This window comes from Monodon monoceros, unplaced genomic scaffold (assembly GCF_005190385.1).
Source record: "Monodon monoceros isolate NGI ecotype Baffin Bay Population unplaced genomic scaffold, NGI_Narwhal_1 Super_Scaffold_6, whole genome shotgun sequence".
In the NCBI taxonomy this organism is placed as follows: Eukaryota; Metazoa; Chordata; class Mammalia; order Artiodactyla; family Monodontidae; genus Monodon; species Monodon monoceros.
Genome location: NW_021703783.1, coordinates 92193120 through 92209021, shown reverse-complemented (window position 1 = coordinate 92209021; position 15902 = coordinate 92193120). Strand labels below are relative to the sequence as shown.

The window sequence follows — 15902 nt, the reverse complement described above, 5'->3', positions numbered from 1 at the left end:
CTCAGAGTTGGGCACAGGCTCTTCTCCCCCCACACCGCTTGCCACAAGGACTGTGGAGCAGATTCGGTTTCCTGAAGGATTGGCCCGTTTCACCAGCAGACAGATGCAATGCGCAGTGCATCGGCAGCATCAGGGGAGACGCTGTCAGCAGAGGGTGTCCTGGGCAGTCGAACATGGCCAGAGAAGGAGACACAAGCAGACTGGTGCTTAAACACATGAGAGACACCAGCCTCTGTCTCTTGGGCTTCCAGAAGTAACTGGAGATTTTGAGGGCAGATGGCTAAGAGCTACTATAACTTGGGCATCAATGTTAATATCACCTTGTTTGTACCTATGGGTCTGTAAGGCCTGGGACATTTGGGTTACAGAATGAATGATAAGTAAGATGAGGCAGTTCTCACTTGTTCATTCATTAAACAAATATTTATCAAACCTGGGTGTGCCATGAATCGTGCTAGATGCTGGGTGTACAATGGTTTACAAAACAGAGACAATGCTGTCACCAGGGGGCTTACCATCTAATAGTCATAGTAATCAGTCTGGCACCATCATCTGTATATGTGCTATTCAGGAAAAGTACTGGGAACCACGAGATAGTCTAACGGGAAGGATTAATATTATTATTTTTTGGCTACAGCACGTGGTTTGGGGAATCTTAGTTCCCCGACCAGGGATTGAACCCAGGCCCTCGGCAGTGAAAGCACAGAGTCCTAACCACTGGACCACCAGGGAAATCCTGGGAAGGATTATTTTAGATTAGAGGTCAGGAAAGGACAATCTGAGAAAGTGATATTTAAACCAAGACCTGGAGATGTATAGGACTGAGCCAGGTGAAGAGCAGGGATGTGCATTCCAGGTAGAGGGAACAGCAGGTGTGAAAGTTATGGGGACAAATCCTTTGTCATCTGGAGACTGAAAGAAGGCCAGTGGGTCAGGGGCATGAAAGCAAGGAGGAGAGAGGAACCAGAGGAGGCTGGGGAGGGAGGGAGGGGCCACACCTCACAGGGCCACATTAGGACTTTGGATTTAAACCTAAGTGCAGTGGGCAGGGGAGTGGTGCCTTCAGATTCACATTGGAGAATGTGTGGAGAATGAATTGGGGACAAGAGGGCGTGCAGGGAGAAAAGGGTGGAGGTGAATTCAGCTGCCTAAGGGAGAGATGATGGTGGCATGGCTGTGGTTATAGAAAGAAATGGAGGAGTCTAAGGAGTATTTAAGAGAAGAATTGAGATGACCGGTTTTTCTTAGGTTCTTGCCTTGGTATAGACAGGCCAACTTTAGACAAAGCAAACAGCAAATATTTTGACCACGCCAGTCTGTCCCACACGTGGCCTGTTTTGCTTTAAGTTACGCAAGATCTGATGACGTCACAGGGCTATCCCCCCGGATAGCCTCCAAGCAGGATCACAGCTGATGGGAGTTTAAGGATTTCCTGAGAAAGCTTTCACCACTTCTGTAACCTCTGCTCGTGTTTACAATAATTACTGTTAGGAAATCCCTGTCTGTATTTCATCCGAATGCCTCTTGCCCTAAAGTTTCTTGATTTGAGATGGAGATGAAGATGCTAAAATAAGAAGTCTGGGCTGCCAGACGCAAATGATGTTATGACAGCTCTGAATCATGCCTGTCTATCCCACGGCCAAAGTGACTTACTTGTTAGCAACAGAGAAGAACGCCTAAATATCCCTAGAAGAGAGATTCAATTAGATTTTCGTAGACAGTTAGCTCACTGCCAAGTTCTTTGCCCTTGCTACTCAAGTGTGGTCAGTGGACCCAGCAACATCGCCTCAGAGCTTGACAGACTTGCAGGACTGAACCAGACTCCGCATTTGAACACACTCCCCAGGCAATTCATAGGCAGGTTCATTTTGAGAAAAGCGCTGCCTCAGGTCACCCTAGGGCCATCTTAAAGTGGGTGGGCAGTGGCAGGTACAAGATATTTGAAACGCTGCGAGCCTCAGCAAGCGGTTAGGGAGACCGAAATGGTCCAACAGGAACCAGGTTTTCTCTGGAAGTTCCAGGTGGCCCCCAAGTCACGCAGAGTGAATCATTCAACCGAATTCAGAGACAATGTGTTGTTTCCTGGTTGTGTGGTTGGTGAGAGGCCCTGGGGGGACCCGCCCCTGGTGCTGAAATCCCCTTGGGTGGAGGGCAACTTCTCCTGGGCAGCACCAGAGGCCAAGGAGGGTCAGCCTCCCCTCCCCCGACAGTGTGGACAGCGCGGCCCTTGTCCTCTTAGTCTGGTCCCCGAGGGCCCTTGTTCTCTGCGGGTGGTTAGGATGACTCTCAATTCCTTCTGGATTGAGCCTCAAGATGAGCAGGGACGAGGCTGTTTGAGCACCTCAATTAAAAGCTCTGGTGGAACAGAAAGTCCAGATCCAGGGCCTCTGAGAGCTTTGCCCACACTGCGTGGTCAGCTTCTCCAGGCCAGTGACCCCCACCCTCCGCCAGAGAGGCGTGTGACACAGACACCAGACCCAGCCCAGCAAAACAAAGGCACTTGTTTTATTACTGCTTTCTTGAGGAGTGTTTCAAGGCACAAAACCCAGGCCAGAACCCAGTCGTTTCCCTCTGTCTTCCCTGGGGCTGGTCCTCCCACAGAATCAGACAAATGGACCAAGTTCGTGGACCGCTGAAAGCATATGGTTTGTAAATACTGTAAAATCAAACATTACTTTGGCTTTTATTTACTGTAACCTGTTCACATCACCCAGCACCGAAACAGCTTATCCGGGCTCCTTGGCCTTTGTTCTTTTGCCTTGGTTCCTGCAGTGTCTCCTCCGTCCAGGTTCGTCCTGCCCACCAGCCTCTGTCCCTCCTGCCCGTGCCTCATCTGCCCCCAGCTTGTCACTCCAGTGTCTTCCTCACCTGTCCCACTTCACCTCCTGTCCCTCTTCTTCCCTTCGGCCTCTCACGCTGCTCCTGGATCTTTTGAAATGTCTCCGTTCCCTTCTACCTCCTGCGCTTTCACTTCCAGAGACCCCTCCTCACTCGCTGGACTCCCCCTGCCTCTCAGGCTATTTTCTCTTCCCTCCCAAGACCCACCACAGAGTCTTTTCTTTTTCTCTTTTTCTCTAAAGGCGACATGGGGATCAGAGAATGGCAGATCTCAGAGTCAACAGGCCATAGCCTACGTTACACTGACAGTTACTTCTGAGTCAGAAACCCGTTCTTCCTACGTCACCTTGGGTGATGGCTGCCCCATCCCTCCTCAGAGCAGGAAGGGCTGGGAAGAAGAGGAAGCAACAGGTCCCCACCCACCCCGGAGCTCCTTCACCAGCACTTCCGCCTGAGCCCTTTCCTTCTGGTCTCCGTATACCCGCCCACCACTCCTCCTAGACGCCCTCCGGGCGGACACGTTTGTTCTGGCTCCCCTACGACACTGAGCTTCCTTCTCCAGTGTCCCTGCTCCCCAGCCAGGCTGATCTGCGCTTCATGCGCCCAGGCTGAGCCCTGGGAGACACGAGTCTATTTTGAGGTGAAGGAGAGACAGTGGCCGTGGGGTTCCTTCCCAGGTGCAGCTTGTGGGGCGGGGAGGCGCCAGCGGTGGCCCAACAGTCGGAGGGAACAGGAAGCTCTCTCCAAGCCAGCTGCCACCCAGGGTCATGGCCAATCAGTCAATCAACCAGTCGCTAAGCAGTGCTCTTGAGGAGTGGGCTTCTCTCTGTGTTGCTGGGCAAAGCATCTTCAAAACACAGGAAACCAAGAGGGAGAACAAATAGAGCCCTGAAGAGACACCCCTGTAACCATAAAACAGTGGCTCTGAAATCTGCCATTCTCAGCCGGGGCTTCTCCGGGCGCTTTACAGAGTCTAGGATGCTGCTTTCTTGGTTGCTGGGGAAACAGATGTTACACTCAAGTAAGCCAGTGGGGGATTTGTGAAAAACCGCTCCGTTTCCCAGTGCTCGGTTCTCACAGGGCCTCCATTTCTCCACCACAGGGAAGAGAATTCGTTGGGGAACGTTCGCTTGAGGGAGAGGAAGGTCTCAGGTGAGCATCCGCCAGGGGACTAGTCTTGCCCAGGCCCCGGGACACCCCCTGCTCCAGCCCTCCCCTCCCATCCCCTCCCGCTCCCAGCTCAGAGCAGCGCCTTCGTCCTCCGCCCAGCAGTGCCCACCCCGTGGGGAGAGGGGGGCAGCAGCCCCGCACACCCTCGGAGGGGGCGGGGAGCCGGACATGCAGGTAAAGGAGGACATGCCCCGCCAAGTCCAACCCCACCCTGCTTTTCTGCGTCCAACACCAGGTGTGGATCCCGCTTAGGTCCTCTCAGTCAGAATTCCCAAGATGAGGAGGGAGCAGTGCCGGCTTAAGGGCAGGAGGCATGTCGGTGTCATTTCCCTGCCTCCCACTTCCCAGCGCCCCCACTGCCTTCTGCACACCCGCTGAGGGGAGCAGAAAGATAAGTATGAATAGAATTGTCCACCTGAGCTCCTTTCATATCAACTAAGTAACCAACTAACTTGCCAATAAATTACTATTATAAATGTGTGGATACATAGGCATATATATGTGTGTGCATATGTATATATACACACACATATATATGTATGTGTAGTTCCAGATTTTCTTCCTTGTTCCATCACTTGCAGGCAGCTTCAGACAAAAGCTTCCGACCCCTCCAGAAGGGCCTCACCGGATCATGGGTGCCACGTAGTTGGCAGGGAAGAGGCCCAGCTTGTTGTGCAGGCGGCCAGTCCACCAGGATGGGTTGGAGCTGTCCAGGACCTCAACCACCTCTCCGCAGTGGAATCCCAGCTCATCATCTTCGAGAGCCTCAAAGTCGTACAGCGCCCGGGCCCACCGCACTCGCTGCTGGGGGAAAACACAGAGAGGTCCTGCTGAGCTGGGGCCGGCCGAGCTGCTTTCTGAGCCACGGGCACACGGAAGAGGATCTGCGGGCCCTGGTACCAAGACAAAGCTCTCTGTGAGCTGCCTGCCCTGAAGGCTGACAGATGGCTCTCCAGAGACATTTCAAACCCCACTGCAACTGAAAGCAGACCCGGATGCACAGCTCTGAGCAACTGAGATGTTATTCTCCAAGGCTCCAAGAGGATCCTTGAGAACTACTCTCTCTACATGAATAGGTGTTCTTTTTACTTTCTTCGACTGACAAACAGAACGCAGTGTGCCCAGACTAACAGCCCTCGATGCCAGCGCAACGGATCTCCCTCTGCTAGAATTGCAGTCAGGAAATATGAGGATCGGGCAAGGCCCGACAGCCAAACTGATAACAGCAGGCTGGGATCAGCTCTACGGGGAACTCCTGCCCCACCATCACTCGCTGGGTTCCCACCACCTCTGTGTGCAGTTGGACACACAGTCTCTCGTGGAGAGAGACTGGTCTCTCCTGGTCTCTCGTGGAGGACCAACCGTTTCTCTACTTGGCCCCTTGGCCTCCTCCACTGAGCCCAGAGAGGGAAGTTCACATACCCCGGCTGCTTGGAGTTGCACGGGGTCTGTGTGTCTCCGTTGCATGAGGGCGGCATTCATTTCGCTGCTGTTGCCCATGCCACAGTGCCCGTCGTTTATGTCCAGGCTGCCTCCACGGCGTTCCTAGAAACAGATGTGACAGAACAGCCATCACCACATCGCCGGAAGCACCCCTCACAGGCTCCCCCAGCACCTTGCTCTGATGACACGGACACAGCCAGTGCAGAAAGATGATGCCAGATTTCATTCATTCAACCAAGGAATATTTATCTGGTACCTACCATGTGTCTAGTACTGTCTTAAGCATGAGGATATGTCGCTGGAAAGAGGAGGCCCCTATCTTCACGGAACATCGGTTTAGAGGGGGAACCGTACGCGTTTAAGTGATGGGTGAGCATAGAGCAGAGTGTATAAGTTGGCCTGGGTGATCAGGGAGCACATGATGCTTGGACTCCAGCTTAAAGAGGAGTAGAACTGACTAAGAAGGGGCATTTCAGGCAGAGGGGACAGCATATAAAAAGCCTCAAAAGCATGAGAGAAAACGCAGTGAAAAATTCTGGTAACTAAAGGTAGTGCAGTGTTGCCAGAATGTATGTTCACGTGGCGCGGGAGCAGGGGATGGTGCTGGGGAGACAGGTAGGGGCAGCTCACAAAGGACTTTGTATGCCCTGCTGCGGAATTCAGGGCTGATGCTATCTGGCTGTATTGTCACTCTGGGCAAGCCACGTAAAATCCTACCTGGAACAAGGCGGGGGATAAATAAATAAATAAGCAAGGATCCATTTCTGGTGTTAATCCGTTTTTCTTGTAGATCTTGACAGCCAGATGGGTTAAAGGGCATGAAAAGATTTGTAATTGTGCTGATAGGAAAATGAAACAATTGTTCACTGAGTCCTCGGGGTAAGAGAGAGTGTGTGTGTGTGTTTTCAACCAGGGAGCCATTTGATTCACAGAGACTTCTTCCCCGAGAGCGGTTTCCATATTTCTGCCATCTGGGGGCCCAGAATCTTCTATATGGGCCCAGTGAGAGCTGATGGGGCCTGGCCTGGCCTGGGACGTTCCTCCCCAGCCGACAGTCCTGGACCCAAAACAGGTCCCCAGCATTTATTTGCTTTGGTTGTTTCCAGCACCGTGGGGAGTTTTCATACACTAAGTGGCAGTGGGGACAAGGTGACTGAAGCCTGGGGGGGAGAGCAGGTCCTTCTCCCCACCTCACTGTGCCCCACGTCATTCTTTCCAGATACCTGATGAAAAGGCTGCTGCTGCTGCAGGTACCGCTGCTGTGGTGGCAGTGGTGCGGGGGGATACTGCGAGGGAGGGGGCGGGGGCTGATCCGACAGCTTCCGGTTCATCGAAGGCCGGATTTCTTCTCCCACAGTCCCACTCAGGGGTAGGCCTCCCTGGGACCTCCGGTCCAGGCTGTTGCCCCGCTGACCCTGGGAGAGAACAGAGATGATGCGGATCCATCCTCCTCACGCATCTCCTGGTCCTACCCCACTCTTCTGGCAGCTGTTCCCAGACTTAGCTCATGACAGCTCCAAGAAACAGCTGATGGGGTGAGGGCAGCTTAAGGAGAATCGATGGTTCAGACCATTACGTTTTCAAAGCGACCGCTGCATTCTCAGATGCAGTTTGGGGAGTTTGGGTTTCCGGTTCACAGACTTTCCGCGTGGTACCCAACTAGCCCCTTCCTAGTGGGCTTGTTTTTCTCTGTGTAATCAAGCTTAAATGTTCCATTTTACCGACACAGTGCCACCCCTGCTTATCACATGTTGCCCCACTGCTGGACATCCTACCCTCCAGATAAGCTCTGCTATTGACTTTGCATGGTTTTGAACTGTCATTTATAGCCTGGTGATGGAGACCCAAACAGCAACGCTCTTGCAGCACCATGGAAACCAGGCCTGCTGCTGGGCACGTTGGGAAGAAACAAGATCTTTCTCCTGAATGCTACCACAACCTCGTGACTCAGAGACAATTCCTTGTTATTTTTATCTAACAAACAACTACACAGGGCCCTCGGCTTAGTATATGCCAGGCACTGCGCTAAGCACTTTGCAAAATGAACTCATTAAATCCAGTTTAATGCATTTTTATATTTCCTCTTTCACCTGCGTGTGCACATCCTAATAAATGAATACCTCTGTCCATTTCCTGGTTAAAAGAATTTACAAGGTGGGGGTTTAACCTTTGCTTATCTTTCTAAATTTCTCTCTGCATTTGGGAACACTCTTTCCTCCTTTGATTGTAACTTCTCAGGCTTAAAATCAACCCATTACTTGCAAGGGATGGTTTTCTTTACTTCCCTGAAGCACATGTTGCTTTGAAAGTCTCAATGTCTTTTCAAATAACCTGTCGCTGGGATTTCAACTCTTCTATGCTTGTTCCTGTAATACCCATCTCCTATAACCATGTTATTTCCTTTGAAACATATTGCATAGATTGTGTGTGTGTGAATTTACTTATGGAGGCTAGTTAACATTTCCTTAGTGCCGACTATGGACCAGACCCTGTGGCAAGGCCTGTAATGATGTCTCATTTATCCTCACAACAGCCCAATGAGGGAGGCATTATAGTCTCTCCATTCTATGGATGAGAAAAACCGGTACTCAGAAAGTTTTCTTCTCTTGCAATGAAATCAGGTTTTAAAGAAAGGCAGGTCTGTCGGATGCATCTTTTTTAAAACAATACTTCATATCCCAAACTGTTCCAAGAGCAAGAATGCCACCTCCAGTTTTCTCCTCCAATGCCCCCTGCTTCTACCCTCCCCCATCTCCAAATTCGGCCACAAAGCTCTACCTGCTGCATTAGTCATGGACTCTAGGCTCTAATATCCCCATGTAGAGTGCCCCCCCATCCTCCCCGCACCTTCATCCTTGGGCGGCTCCTGAGCTAGGCTGAAAACTGTGACATAGTAACATCTGTGAATAACAAAATAAGAGCGTAATAAGAGCCCATGTGTACCGAGTGCCTGTGGCGTGATTAGGAATGATGCAAGGAATGGGGATACATGATCTTCTCTAACCTTCACACCACCCTATGTGGTAGCTGTCACTATTATCTCGATTTTAATGGATGAGGAAACTGAAGATTAGAGAACTTTCCAAAGTCACATACCTAGGAAGTGCTAAGCTAGGATTTAAACTGAGATCTCTGCCTTTCAGAATACGCAGGGACTTGCCCATCAGATGCATGGTCTTGGTGGTTCGTGTAGGACCCGAGCTGCCCAGAATCTCTGGACTGGGGCCAATGGGGACCTGCAGCATACCTGTTCCTCCCGGGTCCTATCCCTCAGAAAGATCTGCTTCTGTTTGGAGATGGAAGTCGTCCTGTAGTAGTCCACCAGCTTGTTGAGGGATGGAAACTTCTCTGTCCACAGGAAGTAATTACCCTTGTTGTCTTTCATGACTTTGAAGTGCTGAACATCACCCTCATGCCTAGGGATCAAGGCAAATCCAAATTGTCTATTACATGGTGACCATGTCCTTGCCTCCAGGGCTGACTGTATCCAGGGATGCTGGAGTTCTGTTTGGGCAGGGAGCAGAGGTATGGGTGGTTGGCCCATTCCTGGGTAGGTGGGCTGGCCCAGGCAAACTCCAGGGGGAGATCTGTGGGAGGGACGGCTCCGGACACAGGCTGAGCTAGAGGGGATTTTTTTTTTTTTTTTTAACATGAGGAGAAGGTAATCTTTCCTCTGACACTGGAACTGACCTTTTATAAGAAAAAAATGTTCCCAGTGCTTTAAAGACTACAAGGTCAAGGACTTTTTTTTTACAATGTTTATTTGAAACATGGCAACACCTAAGAACTTACCAGGCTAAGGACTCTGCCAAGATTCAGAGGAGAGGAGTTTTTCAAGCCCTCGTTACCTGTCTGTTAACAGAAAATAGTTTGAACCAGCTCCTTTAAGCCCATAAACTACCCTGAGAAATCTGCCACGCTTTGTTCTCTACATAATGGGTATCTCTTGGTCTTGTTTTGCATAAATAAGGTTACAAAGTATTTTGAGCTTTTGGGAAAGAATGTGCTGAGCCTCAAAGAGGTGGAGGGGCCTTGTCAAGGTCACTGTGAGTGAGTGGCAGAGCTGAGACAAGGACCCGGGGTCTCTGATTCCAGTCTAATGAGCTGGGCCTCTCACACCATGCACACGTGCTAACTTCTTCTGGTTTTTATTATTATTTTTTTTCATGCTAACTTCTTTTAGATCAGCACCTTTGACACCAGCTGGACTCACAAGCGATGGAGCATGCTTGTATCAGGGATGGGGAAATTGGATTTTATTCATTGGAAAGAGGGGACTGGGCCTTTACTAATAGCTCCAGCCTTTTTCCATCACCAAGTCATTCTTGTTGGGATGTCAAGTTTTTTTTTTTTTGTCAAATGGATACACATTTATGTCTAAAAATAAACTGGCGTTAATGATACCAGTTGCCTGACGGCAGAAGAAACGTCACAAACTTAAAGCATGTTGAAGAGTAAAGATACCTCGTTCTTAGGGATGGATTTCGTGGTCTGTGTTCAGAGGGGACAGGAATTCTTTTTTTTTAATTTACTTATTTAATTAATTAATTTATTTATTCTTGGCTGCATTGGGTTTTTGTTGCTGAGTGCAGACTTTCTCTAGTTGCAGCGAGCGGGGGCTACTCTTCGTTGCGATGTGTGGGCTTCTCATTGCCATGGCTTCTCTTGTTGCAGAGCACGGGTTCTAAGCGTGCAGGCTTCAGTAGTTGTGGCACACGGGCTCTAGAGCACAGGCTCAGTAGTTGTGGCTCACTGGCTTTGTTGCTCTGCGGTATGTGGGATCCTCCCGGACCAGGGCTCGAACCCGTGTCCCCTGCATTGGCAGGCAGATTCTTAACCACTGCGCCACCAGGGAAGCCAGGAGACAGGAATTCTGATCTTCCTTCTCATCTTTTGTGTGGGTCTCTGCTCATAGCCAGGTGAACCCATGCAGGGACCTCTGCTTAACCACCTTGGGGGGTCATAGCCAACACTTTGGCAATCATTGCTTGCTCTTCCCCTTTTGGCTGTGGTCACTCACATATGCTTTCTTCAGGGCCACACCACGTGGCTCAACGCACAGCCGTCACTACCCACATCGGGGTGAGGAGGAGGAAATGTTCTTGTGAAACAATTATTCATCCACCACCTCTTAGTCAAAGAACTCAGAATGAGAAACATTAACCCTTTCACCCCCATGTGCTGAGAGGATGGATGTCAGGGCTGTAGTGGGTCATCTGGGTGCTGGAGAGAGAGTGGCTGGACCACTGTCTCGAGTTCTGAGAGGGGCAGAGAAAGGGTGTAATTCAGGGCTCCAGACTCTAAAGTCTAGTATTTCAGATACCAGTGATAGAACTACAATTAGCTCTTAATTATCTGTGCCCATGACAGAAAGCAGACGTATAAATAAATAGAAATGATTCTGCTTTGGAATACATTATACTACATTTCTGCAGAAGAGGCAATACCGATTACAGCAATAATCACCATCACGAGAAGATGCACGGCCTCAACGGCAGGGGAAGACTGTAGCAGACGTCAAGGCTGATGGCTTTTTGTAGAATTCAATTTAATCAAGGAACTAGAAACCCTAATTCCTCACTGAAAAAGCCAGACTCAGCAACATCATGCAAACCAAAGGCACCAAGAAATGCCTTTCAGTCGAACAATTTGCTTGGTCTTGCCTCGAATTGTGGCCCTTAAGAAATAGGCTTGACCTGCAAGATTTATTAATAGAGCAAAATCTCATTAATTAAGACCTAACAAGTTTAGAATTTGTGATATATCAATATTGGCCTGAGCTAAAATTTACCATCACCCAAGATGTGAAAAAGGAAGCTTTAGTTAAGGGAAATGAAGAGTTTAAGTCAGCCTGCAAGGGCAATGCTTAGGAGACCAAGCTATTCTTGAGCAGGTTGGGGGCACAAATGCATACAAATGGTTGACCCATTATTTTTAAGTCCTTCCTACTTATTCCTTACAGGACACTTTCTTTCTAAATAGTAAAGTGGCCTCCGTTTATTACCCGAGATTGGATTTATGAACTTAAAGCTGCACGCCTTTCAGATTATATTGCGGAATCCAGACAGCACTTCTGGTCAGGTAACTTGACAGTGAGGTTTCCCTGTACAGGTTGTCGCGCCAACCCCTGTACTGCTATCACCATAATTCTTGCACTTTCACATGTGGTCATCAAGTCTGATGTGTGACTTGAGATCCCCAACACGCTGACCACATGCTGTGTGTTCAGACTTGGGGCTTCTGCGTGTGGGGCTGTGTCGTGTTAAAATGAATCACTTCCTCCCGGGGGTGCTGCACATTAACGAGATTTTGCTGTCACAGTCCCCCCACCCCAGGACTCCTGGGCTCTGCTCTGTTCCTGTCAGTTTTGCTGCATTACGGGGCATGGAGGTAGCCTTTTGTTTTGTGCAGCCACTTACAACTACGGATGTGTCCTACGGCAGTGACTTGGGTTTTGATTTTTCTCTACCCTTCTTCAAACAAGCATCAGTAGTAAAAGAAAACGTTAAGATCGCAACACCAAGGCGGATGTGGACAGTTGGGAATTCTCTTTTCCTCCTCCGTTCCCACGCCTTCCACAGATACTCATCCAGCACCTACTGGGTGCAGGGTGCTGTAAAAGCCACAGAGACGAAGTTGATAAAAATCCTCTCTTTCCAGAAGCACCTGGGCTGGAGGGGGAGGCAGACGAACGCACATGTAATTTGGGCCACAAACTAAGGAGTTGTGTATGTGTGTTATGGAAAGAGAATGCACAGCATCACAGTTGATAAGATGCCTGGGCCCCTTGGCTGCCATGCTCCTGAGGAATAGGTCATGTTCAAGAGGTCACCTTGCTGCTTTAATGCTTTAGTAGGTCAGGGAGGAGTCAGGAACAGCCGGTACCTGACAGATATGGAGAAGTCCCCTGGGGAGCTCTGGCTGGCCCGGATGATGAAGCAACCAACCTCCTTGCCCATCAGCAAGCTCTCTGCCTGGTGTCGTGAGAGGCCTTCGTGAAACCATCTATCAGGTGAGACAAAAGCAGAGGATCTTGGTGAGACGCCAGAGTGATGGTAGGGGTGAGGGTAGGGAGGGAAGGAATAGGGGAGAGATGACCCAAAGGGAGAGAGGCTGGGGACTGCTCAGCAGAGAGCAGACAGAGACCAAAGAGGGGCCAGGTGCTTTTGAAACTAAACAAACGCTCCAGCAGTTTGCAGGCAAGGCAAGTGAGTGTTCCCCTTGAGGCACCTCCTGTCTCGTCCCCCCAGGAGAAGTCCCTCTCCTGCTTGGAAATCCTGAATCATGGAAATGTGCCACTGCACCAAACGGGACAGCGTGGGAGTCACTCACTGCAGGGAGTGGCTTCCTGCAGGCAGCTGTGAGAGGGATGTCTCTAGAAAAGAACTGCAGGGACAGGGACCCCTTGGGGCACTGGAGGCAATGGGCAGGGCCTTGGGTGCCAGCTCCGGGCTGAGACCTTGGTGGCCAGGAAAGAGAGTCACAGCCCAGGTCCCCTGGGTGGCGTGGGGCGGGAACAGCTGTGCTCCCTGCCTGGCAGAGGCTGCAGGGCACCCAGGGAGGCCCGCACACACACTTGGAAATAAGCAAGGCTGGTAACAGCCAGAGAGAGGCATCTACACAGCCAGCTCCTGGGCCCTCCCCAAAAACCAGGCTGGAAAATAATCTTTACCCTGGAAAAGAAGAAACCAGGGAGAAACTGCTCTTTCAGGCTGGCAGCCTTTGGAAGCATTGCTGCAGGGGGTACAGCGTATATGAAAAAGGCCAAACACTTGCACAGGGGCAAGTCAAACAGTGGCTACAGCCACGAGGCAGGAGGCCAGAAACCTCTCTCAACCATAGAGAAGCGGAACAAGTGTTTGCAATCCCTCAGCAGCCAAAGGTAGGGTAGTGTCCTTCTGCTGCAAGGTGCCTGCTCTAATTGCCACCCCTGGAAAGCCAGTATGTGTGTCCCTTTAAGATGAAGGTCCAACGGGCCACAGCTTTGGATTCCTTTGTGAGCAGTTCCCTGTGCTCTTTGGAATGTAGGAACTGAACAGACATGGGTGGCGGAAGAATGTCCTTCCTCCAGACCTGGGACTTGCAGGGGAAGGTTGGTCGGGCTCTGAGGGGAGCCTGGAGATCTGCCTGGAGATCCTGCCAGGGTGTTTGCCATGCAAACCTACCACGGTGATGAGTGGCCACCACAGGAAACGTAATGGGGAGGGGAAGAGAATGGGACCCGCTCCACAGCAGCCATCCTCAGAGGAGTTATCTCGGAAGAGGCGGTAAACAGTGAGGGGACTCTTTAGAAAATACACACTTGTCCTCCATCTGGAATTTGATAAGTGACTTCCCTCAAGACTTGCAAAAATGTCCACACCCTGCATATGAAACGAGTGCCAGGTTTTCCTATTACACATCGTTCCAAAAGCTATTCATTCATAGCTAACAGCTTTTATTAAACATCTACTCTGTGCTGAGCCTCCTTCTGGGGATATAGCGGATACAGTGGTGAGCAGCACAGACAAGGACACTCATGGAACTTCTTTAGTGCGGTGGGGAGAGACACACCATAAACAACAAAGTAATAAGAATATTAAGCGTGTCAGCTGATGTAAGTGCTGTGGAGGAAATGAAAACAGAGGAGAGATGGGGTGGGGGAGTCATTCAAAATATGGTGATCGGGGGGGTCTCACTGGGAGGACGACATCCTAACTGTAAAGGAGACGGGGGAGGCGAGGAGAAACTGGCAAAGGAGTCGGGGAAGGAGCAGCCAGGGAGGCGGGAAGAGAACCAGGAAGAAGGATGTTCTGGAAGCCAAAGGAAGAGGGAGAGATTCCCCACATCGAATCGTGCTGACGTGATGGCCTACGATCAGCCACTGGGACCAGCAGTTCACGGTGACCTTGAAGTTGTGTGGGTTCTGGGGAGAATGGTAGGAGAGGACTTTAGGACGGCAAATATAACGGTTCTTATGAAGAAGTGGAGTCGTAGCTGGAAGGGGGTTTGGGATCAAGGGTTTTGCTGTTTGGTTTCGCTTTTTGGTTTTTGGTAAGATGGGAGAAACTGCGACATCTTTGTTTGCTGCCGGGAATGATCCGGCAGAGAGGGAGGCAAGTTGATGCGCGAGAGAGGGGAGAACTTCTGCTCGAAGCGCAGATGGTTCTTTCCAAACAACTGCAGGAAAGGCAGTGTCTGCGCAGTTGCAGGATGTGGGTGGATGCAGCGAGTCAGGTCGGGTGGGGTTGAGGGGCTTTTCTGGGGGCCTCCGCTGTCCTGGAAGCCAGGCCATCCGCCGAGAGTACGGTGGAAGAGGGGCTGCAGGTGTGCCGTGCTCACCTAGAAGATGACAGGGCAGCCTCGGGGCCCCCTGGCTGAGGTCAGTGGTCATTCTATTGGTTCAGTGGGCACTTTGCTCTTCGGCTAGACCCTGACCCTCACACAACGTTAGATTTCTATCTCACCCCTGTGGTCAATTCTTGAGGCACACGTGACCCAATCTCAATTTTTCGTTTCCTCTTTATGGAGGGAATTTCCCTGACCTCTCTCACTGGTGCGAACATGGTTTCAGGAAGGCCGAGAGCTTCGTCCTCCTGGTTGGGATGGAGGGTGGGTTGGGAGATAAAAGAGAAGAGGCCTGAAGGAGCAGCTGTTGAGGTGGAGTGGCCGAGAGCGCACCCCGCGCACCCCCGGAATTCTTGGAAACCCCATGGTTGCAATTATACATGATGTTAGTTTATAAACTTAAAATAGGTGATTCTTTTTTTTTTTTTTTGCGGTACGCGGGTCTCTCACTGTTGTGGCCTCTCCCGTTGCGGAGCACAGGCTCCGGACACGCAGGCTCAGCGGCCATGGCTCACGGGCCCAGCCGCTCCGCGGCATGTGGGATCTTCCCAGACCGGGGCACGAACCCGTGTCCCCTGCATCGGCAGGCGGACTCTCAACCACTGCGCCACCAGGGAAGCCCAAAATAGGTGACTCTTGCCCATGGTATAAAATTCAAACGAGAATGCTGTGCAATGCGAATCTCCCTCCCACCCCTGGCCTTCAGCTGGGTGGTTCCCTCTCCAGAGGCAACCATTTTTGACAGCGTCCGGGCTGTGCCGGGATAATTTTAGTGGCTGCTGCAGTAAAGGGGAGTGTGTGGGGCAGGCCCATCTCAGCAGGCTGGAAATACTTACTCAGGAAACTTGATGTCTATAAAATTCTTGGGCACGTATCCTTCTTGGCTCCTAAGCTCCGCCTTGAACCACTCCTCTTGGTTACTTAAGATCTACAGGGAGGAGAAGGAAGGACAAAGACACTGTGGGGAGGACTCCAAGGAGCGGGAGAAAGGGGTTGCAGGGCAAAGAAAGCGCTCTGGGATTTAGAGGAAAATAAGCCGAAGAAGCCACACAGCCGCTCGAGTGGGGAGCGGCTGGCTTATCTTTGGAGTTTGGCTTCCCTTGACCCCAAGCTATTTCTGTCCA

The 15902-nt window shown here is 50.8% G+C and overlaps 1 protein-coding gene across 4 annotated transcripts in view; it reads right to left on the bottom strand.

Moving 5' to 3' along the window:
* Positions 1-4079: 4079 nt before the first annotated feature.
* GRAP2 (GRB2 related adaptor protein 2) overlaps positions 4080-15902 on the bottom strand; it is a 61437-nt gene continuing 49614 nt past the window's right edge. For 2 of the 4 annotated variants that reach the window (XM_029205013.1, XM_029205014.1), the window contains 6 exons: positions 15615-15706; positions 12337-12456; positions 8699-8867; positions 6675-6866; positions 5431-5553; positions 4080-4812 (listed from right to left, as the gene is read on the bottom strand). In XM_029205013.1, the coding sequence (XP_029060846.1) occupies positions 4630-4812; positions 5431-5553; positions 6675-6866; positions 8699-8867; positions 12337-12456; positions 15615-15706 (879 nt within the window). In that variant the 3' untranslated portion in view covers positions 4080-4629. Of the gene's footprint in view, positions 4813-5430; positions 5554-6674; positions 6867-8698; positions 8868-12336; positions 12457-15614; positions 15707-15902 lie in introns of those variants that run through there. The other 2 variants (XM_029205016.1, XM_029205017.1) reach the window with 2 other exon arrangements.